The 14219-nt window shown below is 25.7% G+C and overlaps 1 protein-coding gene across 1 annotated transcript in view; it reads left to right on the top strand.

Moving 5' to 3' along the window:
* LOC114133080 (discoidin domain-containing receptor 2) overlaps positions 1 to 7089 on the top strand; it is a 239687-nt gene extending 232598 nt beyond the window's left edge. The window contains exons 18-19 of the mRNA XM_050197794.1: positions 92 to 241; positions 3453 to 7089. Of these exons, the coding sequence (XP_050053751.1) occupies positions 92 to 241; positions 3453 to 3608 (306 nt within the window). The 3' untranslated portion in view covers positions 3609 to 7089. The remainder of the gene's footprint in view (positions 1 to 91; positions 242 to 3452) is intronic.
* Positions 7090 to 14219: the final 7130 nt, after the last annotated feature.

Here is a 14219-nt window from a genome sequence, read left to right as displayed (position 1 = left end):
AATAATAATAATATAATTCAACTTATGGATGTTTATATTTACTAAAAAATACTACTTTTTAACATCGACACTCGCGTGTTTTCGTATACAGAACAAATACACACCGAGAAGCGACGTTTGGTCGTTTGCCGTCACGCTGTGGGAAATATTGACGTTCGCCAGAGAACAACCATACGAAGAGCTTAGCGACCAACATGTCATCGACAATGTCACTAGACTGTACCAGAACGATGGCAATTTTGTGAGTTATTATAATAATTTATTTATAACACTTTATCTTAAAAACAAAAAATAACATCGCTCGGGTAATATAAACACATATTTAATTTACTACAATTTATAATACTGCCGTAAAACATCAATTACACATCAATATGAAATGAATGATTATGAAATATACCTACAAAATGCACAATTAAGGACTCCAAAAAAACTGAAGTTTTTGTGGCTTTCCCTTGGATCTCCTTGATCTAAGCTTGCACAATGCACATGTTATTATCATTTTATTTAACATATTGTTAGTAAATATTAATTAAAATTTTTAAACAGATTTTCATCTTTATCTAATATAGGTATCCCTGTAATCACCTGCCATCAAGTATGTTAAATAACGTTGAATGAAACAAAATATATATATATATTTTTTTTGAGTCAACAGTTATAATATATAAACTATCGAATTAAACAAAATTATTGTACATCGTGTGATTTGTGCAATTAAAACTTTGGGCCAAGTAACATTTTTTTTTAGAATTCCATTTTCATTGTTAAATATTGTTTAAAATATTATAAAAATTGGTATTCACATATTTTAAGGATCGCTTTTTTTAATGTTTGGAAAAATACTTATTGCTTTTTTTAGACATCCTACGAAATATTTCCGTATACTTTAACTAGTTTAGTCTATGCAGGACAAGTCGATTTAATAATTCTTATATAAATTATTACGCTTCTCCTGTTTCAACTTTCGATTGATCTATTACGTTACGTCTCTATATACATATCATTATTATTATTATTATTTTGTGAGACCAAACTACTTTTATGTGCGCCATTGTTAATTTGTTATTAGAAAACTTTCGGCCTGCGTTGGCGCGAAAAGTTTGAACGAGTTTCCGCCGCACCGTTTAGACATCATTTCGGGCGCACAGAAATAATAATAATATGCATATCGTTGCATGTTAAACTCATAGATATATAACGAGAAAGGCCAGTAGGTAGTCAAGTAGACACAATAATATATAATAGTTAGTACCAATATCTTAATAAACAACAAAGGGCGCAATAGCGCATCATTTGGGGAGTTCTAGTACACTTACAATGGTAGAATGCTACTTGACAACAATATTACTACGTAATATTATTACAGTGAATTGTTTTTGTTGTTTTGATTTGTATAATATATTAATGATATTTAATACGATACATTAAAATGTTTTAAATACTTTCATTTTAAATCAATTATTATTATTTATCATTTTTTCAAATAATAAGCCAAAATTTACAAATAATATTACATTTCACTCAAAAGATAAATGATTAATTGATTTTACACAACTCAATTTTGTTTTTAATACACTATTATTATACATATTTAGCATTACTAAGTTATAATTGATTATCACAAATTAAGAAGTAGGTAAGAAATTAAACTGGAAAATCATCTAAAATTATGTTTATAATATTTAATTGTGTGGTAAATTATAATGAATAAACGAATAATTGATGTATTTTTTATAGATTACCTATAAAATTTAAAATTTCAAAATATTTTATTATATATTATAAACTTATTATCCATATAACACAATTTTAAATAACTCAAAAGTTATTTGTTAAAATTTTGATTTTAACACAACATTTTTCACAAAAACAACCGCTAAATAATGTACGATAGAAAAAAGGTGTATCATTTGAAAAACAAAAGTTTGTATCTCTACAGGACACTACTTAAGTAATACAAAAACATGAAAAATTGAAAATATAATATTTTAGTATGTTCAAAAATTCCAAAAATCAGATTTTAAATAATTTCATTATTGAAGAGAAGAAAAAGAATGATCGTGCTTGGTATATAATATACAATTTACATAGTGTATTTTTCATTAGATTACCTAGATAGGTACCTATGTCATTATGTGAAGTATACGAGTATAAGACACTAAAGTCTTTCATTTATGTAAACTAGTATTGAGTATCAGTTATTTTTATTTGAAAATATGTTTTCATGCGCTAATTTTAGACGTTTATGGCAACTTTTTCGTATGCAATAAACATATTATAAAATCAACTTTTTTTTAGTGAGACGTGAAAGACATGTCTCCGAAATTCTTTAAATAACTAAATTATACTTTTAGAGGGAAAAAAATGGTATATACAGTTTCTCATTTTCATATTTTACACCACTATAAATATTAAATACTACCCACCGATATCATACTATAACTATAATACTGCAGCATATTATTGTACTATTGTAACAACAAAAAAAAAGGTTCTACCTTAAAGCCGTTACACGTGCCATCCCACTACAATCCAACAACAATTTTGCACCGTATTTCTTATTATTCAGTTCAGAAATAAATATTGTATACTACAATAATATACACCCAGTGTTCAACTTGCGATAAAATCATATTTTCATTTATTCTCAATGAAAAATATAAATGTTTAAAATTAATGTGTGAACATTCTATTTTGTTTATTTTGTTTCTTTATTTTCCACGAATATTAAATAAATATATTTATACATATTTATGTGTGTGTGTGTGTGTGTGTGTGTGTGTGTGTGTGTAATAATATATTTATATGAAAACAGCCCAACATATTATACTTGTGCTCTTTAAGGGCTATAAATTATCATATTATGTTAAAACTCAAAATAATATTATATATTAATATTAATATTTTTATTTTTTTATTTTTTTAATGCACGTCATTTATCAATTTTCTCAATAAAATATTAAAAAATTGAAAAAAAACCAAAATCAAATTCATGTTTTTATAGGTACTTATAGGTATAATTAATAAAATATACTTTCAAAAATCGAAAAATATTTTTAAAATATTCGTGGACAAATATAATTATTTATTTGTTTAACTTGAAAAGATTAATCGATAAAATATTAATACTTCAAATGCATTTTCAATTAAATGTTTGAATAAAGAGTTCAAAGATGAATATTCTTGTTAATTATAAATGTATATTAAATACTAAAAAGCAGTAGATAACTACTTGAAAAAGGTATTGAATACTATACTAGTAGCTTCTATGTGGTTATATAAAGTTATTAAATGTTCGTTTTTTCACATAAAATTGGTAATGAAATATTACAAACAGATATGTTTATGAAAAAAAATGTAATAGTTGACGGTTTCATAACTATTAAAATCAATTATTTTTATCAATTTAGTAATGTTGTGTATTAATTGTGTTATTTAATTCGTTTCAGATCCTATTGCCTCAGCCCATCAATTGCCCGAAAGACATTTACGATCTCATGTGCGAGTGTTGGCAGAGAGACGATAAAAGTCGTCCGAATTTCCGAGAAATACAATTATTCTTGCAGCGGAAAAATTTGGGATATAAGCCTGAATGTGACCCTTAAAATATAATCCTGCGGAATCATAACAATGTGTTTGTTCAAATCTTTACTATACCTGCTATACATATTTTATATACATGTATATCTACATATATTTTGAATTCCGGGCTTGTATTTCGTTACCTTACCTATGTATTTTTTTACGTGTATATTATAAAAAATGATTGTATATGTAATATTTTGTTATAAAGTGTAAAAATAATTTTTAACGTGTTTTTGAATAATTTAAGTTTTACTTATGATTTTTAGCATTATCATACGAAATATCGCTTCCAGGCATATTGACTAGGCACTATAGTGAGATTTCAAACGGTGATCGTCAGACTTATCGTATTTTCATAAACAGTTGATGATCACCGAAAAATAGTATAATAATTAACGTGTATAACATATTTAGTGATAAAATACATTTTTCATAAGGGTTAAGTAGAATCGATCGATCGTAGTTGTCGTCATAGGTATAATATATATGTATTATTATAGCGTATAGTAATTTATACGTTCGTCTTGAACCAATTATTATACACAATAGTACCAGTATTATAACATAATAATAACATAAATGAACGTATAGGTACTCATCACTATATTTTAGTATTTTGTAAAGTTTACAGTGTTATATACGTCGTAAAATTTAATATAATATAAAATCAAAATATAGATTAACGTTTTTTGTTGAAATAATGTATCGATGGACATCGTTGTTAAAATATATACTTGGATAGGTATACTATTAAAATACACCGATACGTTATTCTTGGTAGTTGCAGGATGTATCGTAACTAGAATTAGAACTATATTATCCTTAAATTAGCATACAAAAGTAATTATTCTCTAAAAAATATAAAGAAAACAACTTATAATAAAAAACTGTCAATTTTTTTTTTTTTAGAATTATTCAAAAGACTATATTATGTTATTCTGAACGATAATATTTACTTTTGAGTTTTTGACTTATATATAATATTATATATGTGTATAATATGTGTGTGTGTGTGAATTGTACGAATACTTCGTACACTTAATAATATTTTGAAAACTATATAAACAACTCGTGTCATTTAAATAAGTGTATAATGTATGTTATTATACAAACGGGTTGGAAATATACCAACGATTATCAATATTAATACAATACATAACATTAAGGGAAAACGATATTAAAATGGTATTTAACGTACTGGGTATATCAAATTATGATATCATGTTTTCAATTTTTAACATTAAGACGTTTCTTCATATCTTTTTTGATACGGTGGTTTTCAATATGAACACTGTGTACCGTGATAATATATAAAATATAATGTATATAGATTTATATTTTTTTTTCTTACAATTTGCTCTAAATGTTTTGTTTTAACGTCTATTACGTTAAAACGTATCGTATTAATGTGTTATTATTACTTTATCAGTTATTTGTATTTCAACGCATAACTATAATATTATATTATAGTGTATACTTAATGATATTACTGTGTTTAATGTATAAATCGTATTTATGGTGCTAAAATCGATATATCACACGTACGCGCATTTAACGTACGTAAACATAAAAATAGCTTGGCAAATATAAATTAGATATTTTTATTCGCCGGCCCAAATGGATTTACTATATTTTTTTCTTTTCGTTCCGATACTCTATTTCTCAATTTTATAATATTTTACACGAATCATAATTTTTGATGTTAACTATTAAGGACAACAATATTGATTATCAACTATAATACTCATACCTACTATCAATACTTCTACTACATTACTACATTACTACTATAACTTTAACTACTTACCACTACTATTACTTTAACTACCTAAAACTACTATAAAATTACTGTACTGATACGTATGTTACTATTATAGTTATTATATCATATTATATAGTGCAGTTAAGTACATACACGTCGTTGTTTGATTTTCGTGTAATCCAATTATAACGATTTAGTATCTAGTCATTTAATGTTATCATTAGTCCTATAATATATTTGATTAATATTATTTTCATAAACGTATATTATATTATCATATTAATTATTGTATAAGGGAAATTAAAAATAAGTTTATAATAAAAGTGTGACTCATATAATATAATAATCTTTTTAAAAAAAAATATATATATATGTATAATATTATATTAAAATGTATAGAAGCTCAGGGTCACTGAAATATGGTAGTTATAGGAATAGACTATATACTAAATAATATGTAATATGTCAATATCACATTACATTAACATAATATTAATAAAATTATAACTCGTTCATAAAGGAAAAAAATTCTTAAGAAAAAAAGTGGTTGTTAATATAACATGTTTTATGTATGTATTGTTTCATCATCTCATTTTTGAAGATGAATTTATAACTAGGTATACTGATTTACTGTGTTTTTTTTTGTTTGTTTTTTTATCAGAAGCTATCGTTGAACTATTGATGTGAACTGCTTTTAATGTTAATGCTAATGTTTGTGACTTTAAAAAATATATAATTTTTAAGTTTATATTACATAATTTATATATATATATATATACTATACACAGTAAATCTATGGAAGTATATAGGTACCTATAGTTTGCAATATATATTATTATAATAATTGGTCTTATAAAATATGCTTTTTGTAATAAAATAAGAAACTATTATTTGTTTAAGCTTAGAAGATATACGAGATATGTTCAGTGTTCACGTAATGTTTGAAGTAAATACTTTAATAAGTTAAAAAATGTGAATACAAAAGTCCGTATGTAATATTATAATAAAAATATGTTCAACGTTGTAAAACCATAGGAAAAGAAAAAATTCTATCTCAGTTTTCAAACTTAATTATTTTAAATTTATCTTATTTTAAGTATTTAATTAATTTGTTTTATTCGTGTACTAGTTTTTTCTCGGATTTTCGTGGTAATCATTGATTCACGCCTGAAAAATAAATTATTGACACTATTTTCGTTTACTTTAAACCAATTTTAAATCATTGATCTACTATACAACTTTATGGATAAGCGTTGTAACTAGATATTAAAAATTTCTAAATCAAAACAATATTCTATTTTTTGGATACTAAATAAAATATAATTTAACAGTTTTCGTTTGGTGTAATTTGCTCAAAACGGACGACACGAAAAAAATATAATTTCACATACTCCAAACTACATTAAGATAATATATTATACCATTATTCATTACATTATGTAAATAAGGTATCCTCTGTTCTAGTAATATTAGATATTGTCTGGATTAAAAACGAGCCATCGCATTTACTATAAATATGTATTATTATTTTTTTTTTCTAAAGACCACAAAATATTATAATATTATATTATTACCCAAAATATATGCGCGGAAATATATTGCCGACAGTTTCTACTCAAATGATGATAACATAACAAGTATAACGATATAATGATTGTACGATATAATATGAATAGCCGAAATAATTTTCATCGGTGAACCGTGTACGGATAATTATGATAAAAATAATAATTATAGTAATATTTATTTAAAAATTATTATACAAGGACTAAAGACACTACGGTTCAGTGGTGTAGTCAATCGTTTTGTTTTAATTAAGAACCAAATGTTGAAAATCAATGATACCCACTATACCTATACTCACACTAGTATGCCTTACTCACGTAATTTCCAATTTTCGATCGACTATAAAAACGCCGATGTCAATAAACTATTTTCTTTAACCCTTTCACTACATTACAACTGCAGCGTATTAGGTACAATCGTATAAAAACGACTTGTCATCGTAGTTACCGTTCACAAAGGTCCGTATTTCGATTTTAATATTACATTGAAACATCACATACGCATTACGCACGCATATAGAAACGCTAGGCTCGAGGAAACAGGTGTAATATATAATATTATATTGACATGCGAAATCGATCGCGAGTCGGTCTAGAAACGTAGCAACTTTGTAATATTATTATAATACCATAGACGATATCTACACAAATAAATACATTCGAGGATTTTCTTTGACGTAACAGTGACTAGTGAACCGCACTCAACCCTAAAAATATTAGATTACCTCATAACTATCAGTTTATCGCTTCCATTCGGTAAGTCTTACGATATCTCACATTATTTTACACCACGCCTTATTATTTTAGTTATTTATAAGCAACCTATGCTATTTTTCTATACAAAAATCAATACACCCGCCAATGAAAAAAAAATATATTGGATTGGCTCCGTGCAATACTGTTTGAATTTGTCTCACGATAACCTACTCCGTTCGCGGCGAAATCCCAAACGCAGTATTATCACGAAACGCAAAGATAGGTAAATAACTTAACTATATATATATATATATATTTTAATTGTAAAGATAACATAGCCCTTAACCTTCCTATCTCTGCAACTACTGATGCAATGCCATGATATTGTAGTTACATTTGAACGCGTAAATGAAATAAGTCTTTGTCTCGTAATTATACTTTCATGTTTATTGAGTCTCCCGCACCACTACAAACAATCGATGTCCTTACACGATTTTGGCATTTCGCATAACACCATAATATATTAAATTATAATACCAAACTATCAATAAATATATATACTATACATATATATTATCATTGTTAATAAAAATAATGATCATTAATCGTTTGTGGTCCATATACTTACACCGTTCATCGTTTGGTACCAAAACATTACCTATATACTACTATTACACTTATTTATAATTCAATATTATTATTATTATGTAAAATAATGCGTGTGACTGAATGTATAATTTGTTGACAATATCTTCTGTATAAATACCATTTAATAATATTACTATGTTCGTCAAGAAAACTGTTGATGATTATTTATGTAACAATTTAAACTATACAGAATAAGGAATAATAATTATTATAATATTATATTGTATAACTATTAACTATAATACTATAAGGAAGTTCTTTTTTACGTTGTTTTTGTATTATCTCTGTGATTTATTATTTTTTTTTTTAAAGAAACATATTTTATTATTTGTAATGTACAGGTCATGTCTATTGTCTTTACAATAAGTTGTCAAATATATAAAATGCTTTCATATAAACTGAATGTGTAAATGATTTCATAAATAGAAAAGAAAGCCTTTTTTCAACTTACGAACCTACATGAACCTTTCATGTATAAATACTATTTACTGTTCAGTAGAATTAAAACCAAAATACAGCTAGTATACAAGTCAACTTTGATATTAAAAAAAAAAAAAAAACACACATAATTAAACTTAAAGCAGCCCATAATATATCATTTCTGTAATTTAATTTGATACAAATATAAAAAAATAGCTAATACATAATAATACTCGTACATAGTAAATTACAATCCATAAAAACAAAACATTATTTTGTTTCTGCAAGTGGGTATTATTTATATTTATATATGTATAACAAGTAATAAAAATACATAACAAAATTGATACAATTATAAAAATAGCTGGTTTTAGGGTTCTCCGTTCATTTGGTCTTTGGCCTTGGTCTTGGCAGACCTGACTAAGCAACTCTGGACTTTGCAACATGATCTAAACATATAAAATATAATTAATCTTAATATCCACTGTAGGAAATTTAAAAAAATAAATAAATCATAATATTATTTATTATATTACAGTTAATAAAAATATCAGATTTGACGATATATTAAACAAAAACAATATTGGTAGTTACAGGGACTGTCGATAGAAGTGACAACTTAGAACTTTTAGTAGGTATTGAAGTTTAAAATTTCATAATGTTTGAATTAAAATTATCCACATCAATCTGGTTTTACATTTATTGACACTTCAAGCAATAATTATATGCATGTTTATTTTTTTTTGTGTCAGTACTACTCCAAATTTCAAGTTCGTACGTATAGTGGTTTTTGAGATAACCTAGGCGATTTTGGAATAATATATAAATATTAATAGTAATATTTTTTAAATAATAACAATTTATATTTTAATAGTCTTTTTTCATTAAATTATTTTGTTCATCACACTTTGTTTCTTTTAAGAAATAATTCCTCGCCAGATAAATAAATTCTTGAAACAAAATAAGTTTACTTAAATTCAATATACTTATTACTTAGCATTTATTCATGATATCAAATCTTTATTGTGCTAAAACTTTAAAGATTTTTTTTTATTTTTGATTAGCCATTTTTGTACGTAGTTTACGAAGGGTTTTTGTTGTCATATCACTAATTTTATCATCAATGCAATTTTAATTATTTAGAAGATACAATTAGATTAGTTATAGGTGTAGACGGCTTGCCTTTGTCAAAAAGTTCAGGAAGTTTCTTTTGGCCAATTCTCGGTTATTTAAGACAGCATTACTAATTTGTATTTCCTATAGGAATTTATTGGGGCAAAAAAAAACCAGATAATAGCAATAAGTTTATTAAATTTTTTGTTGATGAAATAAAACAACTTATTAGTAATGGAATTAATGTTAAGCAGTACACTGACAACAATACACTAATTAATGTTTATAAAAATATTACTATTGATGCGTTTTGTTGCGAACAGCCTACAAACATTTTTATACTTTATACAAAATTCCATTCTGGTTTTTATTCTTGTACCACAGCCTCTGTAAATTCTTGGCATGTTTTTCTTCATCTATCATCAATTGATGACACATCCTGGTTTATAAAATTGTTTTCCTTTTCTCTGGTAATTTCTTTGGTAATCATTGTGTTTCCATAACCAGATGGTCCATAAAGCAAAAATCCTAAACACAGGTATAATAAAATTAAAAATTGAAATAATAAATATTCAATCAAAAATATACTTTTTGGTGGTCTCACAACCGATTTCCTAGTACGTACGTTTTTCAATGGTACTAACACACTTTTTTTTATATCGTCCATGACTTTATTTAATCCAAAAATATTCTCTCTGGAATTAGTGAATGTTAGATATTGGACCAAATTAGTGGCAATCACCCACTGATATATAGTTAACTGTAATCAAACATAATTCAGCACATGTTATATTCATTATATTTTTCATGACTTCACTTAATCCAGCAATCTTCTCGCTGGAATCAGTGATATCTATTAATGTTAATCAAAAATGACCAGTACAGAGAGGTTGTAAGTAATTTTAATGCTCAGCAGTCAAAGGGTTAATACAATTCACACCATTTCAAAACAAGTACAATGATTAATGTAATCGGTAGTCGGTACTATTCGTAGTACTATTAATTTGTGTCTGTTTCTTATTAAACGACAGAACTTCTCTAAATGTTTTCTGTGCTCTTCTGCAGCTTCTTCTATATACATAAAAATTGATAATGAAAATATTATATAATATTTAAAAATTACAACATGATCTAAACAGTAAACATATAAAATATAATTACTCTTTTCATCTTCAATTTTTTGAATTATTGTTTTAAATTGTTCTAAAATATGAAAGAAAAATAAATCATATTAATGCTTATATTACTATCATTCTATATCATAATAAATGTATTGCTCATTGATATAATGAATTAACTAAATTTATTTTTTTCCTTTTTGAGCAGGCATGTGGCCCTTGTCTCGCTTGCCCTGACCGCACGCCACTGCATTAAGGTTAAAATAGATATTATTGTAACTGCTAATCCAAAAAAATTGTTGGACATATCTGGCCATGGAATGTGTATTGTGTGAATGTGATTCCATGTCATCTATCGAATAATAAAAGTATATAATTATTTATGGAAAAATTATGTTAAATTGACTATATTTAGCAATATTTTAGTAAATATGGCAACTTTGCCATGGTTTCAGGCACGTAGCCAAAATGTTTCTATTAGGGGCGGCCAATAATGTTTGGCCTTTTTATCATTTTCCATAATTTTTAAATCGATAAAAACAAACACACATCATTTAAAATCAGTACATTCATCGCTCACTTTGAAACTTAAGTTCATAGCAATAGTAAATTTCACCCCTGTACCTCTCAGTAACCGTCTATAACAATTGGATAGGTACGGGGGTAAATAAACATCACACATGTAGTGGATCGAGCGGTAGGTACTAGGTGGCGGGGTAAATATATTCTTATTCTAAATAGACGATTATAGTAGTTAACCTTATTAGTAATTTGACTTACTGCAGTAAATCATGATAGCGCTCCTGGAACTAAAATTGTAGTTGCAATATTGTTAACGTTCACTTATAGTGTAGTAAATATATATTTAATAACCATTAATAACCCATATTCTATGTATTAATTATAATATAACACAATTTATACTATAATGGGATTACTACACTCTAAAAGTTACTATGTCGTACTCGTTATCAGGTCCTATCGAGTAGTCTAAAAATAAAAATAAAAAGTCGAACAAAAATGTATACGCAACTTTTATATTATGCCAAAAAATTATAGTAAGATGATTAACAGGTTTATAATATATATAATAATACTATAAATCCAAACAATATCTACAGTACCTACTTTTGTTTATAAAAGAAGAATATAAATTATGTTATAATATCATGTTTTTCTTTTAATCTCATTAATTTGTAAAACACACATAATACTTTAAATATCGAGAATATTTATGTTATTATAATAATAAAGTAGTACAATAATCTAATAATATTACTTAGGTAAAACTATGTTATTGTAAATGTATAATGTTTATATAAGTGTATAATATACTGTGAAACCTTATGCTACTAACTTAAACTATGTTTAAACAAAGAAATTGGTTTGTATTATATAATAAACTTTTTTTGTCGGGTTTTATAATATCATACTAATATACATGAATAATATTCTACAACAGAGCGCGGTACAATATTGTACAGTACAATAAAAAATAAATGTATGTTTATTCTTTGGTGTGTCTAGCCTAGTAGTTTCTATATAATTAGAAATAATATGTATTAGCATAATAAATATTTTATAGGATGTACGTAATAATTAATAACAATAAACAAATTAATAATAAACATTTATAATATCTCATTTGGTTTTAAGCCAATGATCTCGATAAAACAAACATCAATAAATAAAAATAGTTTAATAAACAAACACGATATACAATAGTATAATATTATAATAATAGTGTCACACTGTAATAAATTATTATAATATTAACATAACATTAACTTAAGACTTAATAATGTCTACTAAACGTTTATTTTTATTTTTCGCTACATTATTTTAGACTAGAATCGTGTATAAATAGTGATGGTAGTGTTAACAATTACATAATATTATTTACAATAATAATAATAATAATAATAATAATAGTAAAAATAATTACAATAACACGAAGCTGCGGAGAGAGAAGACATAAACAAACCGTAAGACATTAATACATCTGCAGAATATCAATAGGAAGTACTCAAACAAATGACTAAAAGACTTTTTATAGTATATTGGCACATAGTATGTATGGATAGAGTGTAATATAGTTAATAATACCTATATTCGGTAAAAATAAAACTGTGGTGATTAAAATTTCTTATAATACTCGTAACACGTAATTTAATAATAATAAAAAAAAATGTGTATTACTATTCGTTTAAACATAATATAAGAATATCTGGCTAGTGAAATATAGTGTATATTTGGGCCGGTACGCCCTCCAAGAATGGAGTATGTGCAAACAAGACAAAGTTATATTATATTATGTATACAAAATTTTAAATTTATTATACAAAACCTATTTGAATTCTCCCTGTGGAGGGTAATACAAATGTCATAACCATTTTCCAACTACATCTGCAGTTGACAGTTTTGATCGTGTCTCGATATTTTGTACGCACACGTAAATTAGTTGCATTATAACTTGAATAATTATAAATTTATTATGACATTATGCACACTGTGACGGCAATAAAATTCAACACACGGACATCAGTTAATCGGCTTGTTATGGGTTTATAATTTTGTTTAAAAAACACAAAAACAAATAAATTATTTGTGGATAAACGATTTTAAGTCAAATGGTGCAGTTGTATATTGTATAATATCTTTTAATCAACAGTAAAAACATAAATATGTGAGTATTAGTAGGTATATAGTATATCATACTAAACGTATTACAGTTTTCTAAAATATAAGAACATCATCGAAAAGTTTACTCTGAAATAGATATTTGGCTGATTGCCTGCCAAACGTTTTACTTCAATACAGATTTGGTAGTTTTGATTTCACAGTTTGAATTACGTGTAAGACTTTATATAATTAGGCTTGTTAATAAACTGGATACGGAAAAGTAAAATGAAAAAATATTTTCAACCAAAACGGAAACGTTTTACGTTAAATATACCGATGGTTTAACTAAACTTGCACTAAATTTTTCAATGGACAATTTTCGACGATTATTTTTGTTTTTATTGTATTTTTTCATCGGACAATTAGACTGGTTCTAAGAGGTCACAGTGTTTTATTAGAAAGAAGAATGCACGACGTGCATATAAACCCGTATTTCCGATGAACTGTGATTTTATTTAACAAGTCTCAAACCTACAACAAGAGCGATTAAATCGTGTTTTCTAAACAATTATTGTGAACTATGGTTAAATTGGAATTGATGTTAGACTACCTGTAAATAAATTGCTTTTTAAAAAGTATCGAAACAAAATCACATCAATATCACCTACACAGCGGAATTCGATTTAC

This window comes from Aphis gossypii, chromosome 1 (genome assembly GCF_020184175.1).
Source record: "Aphis gossypii isolate Hap1 chromosome 1, ASM2018417v2, whole genome shotgun sequence".
In the NCBI taxonomy this organism is placed as follows: Eukaryota; Metazoa; Arthropoda; class Insecta; order Hemiptera; family Aphididae; genus Aphis; species Aphis gossypii.
Note: the sequence above shows the minus strand (reverse complement) of the source record. Positions and strands in the feature narration are given on the sequence as shown.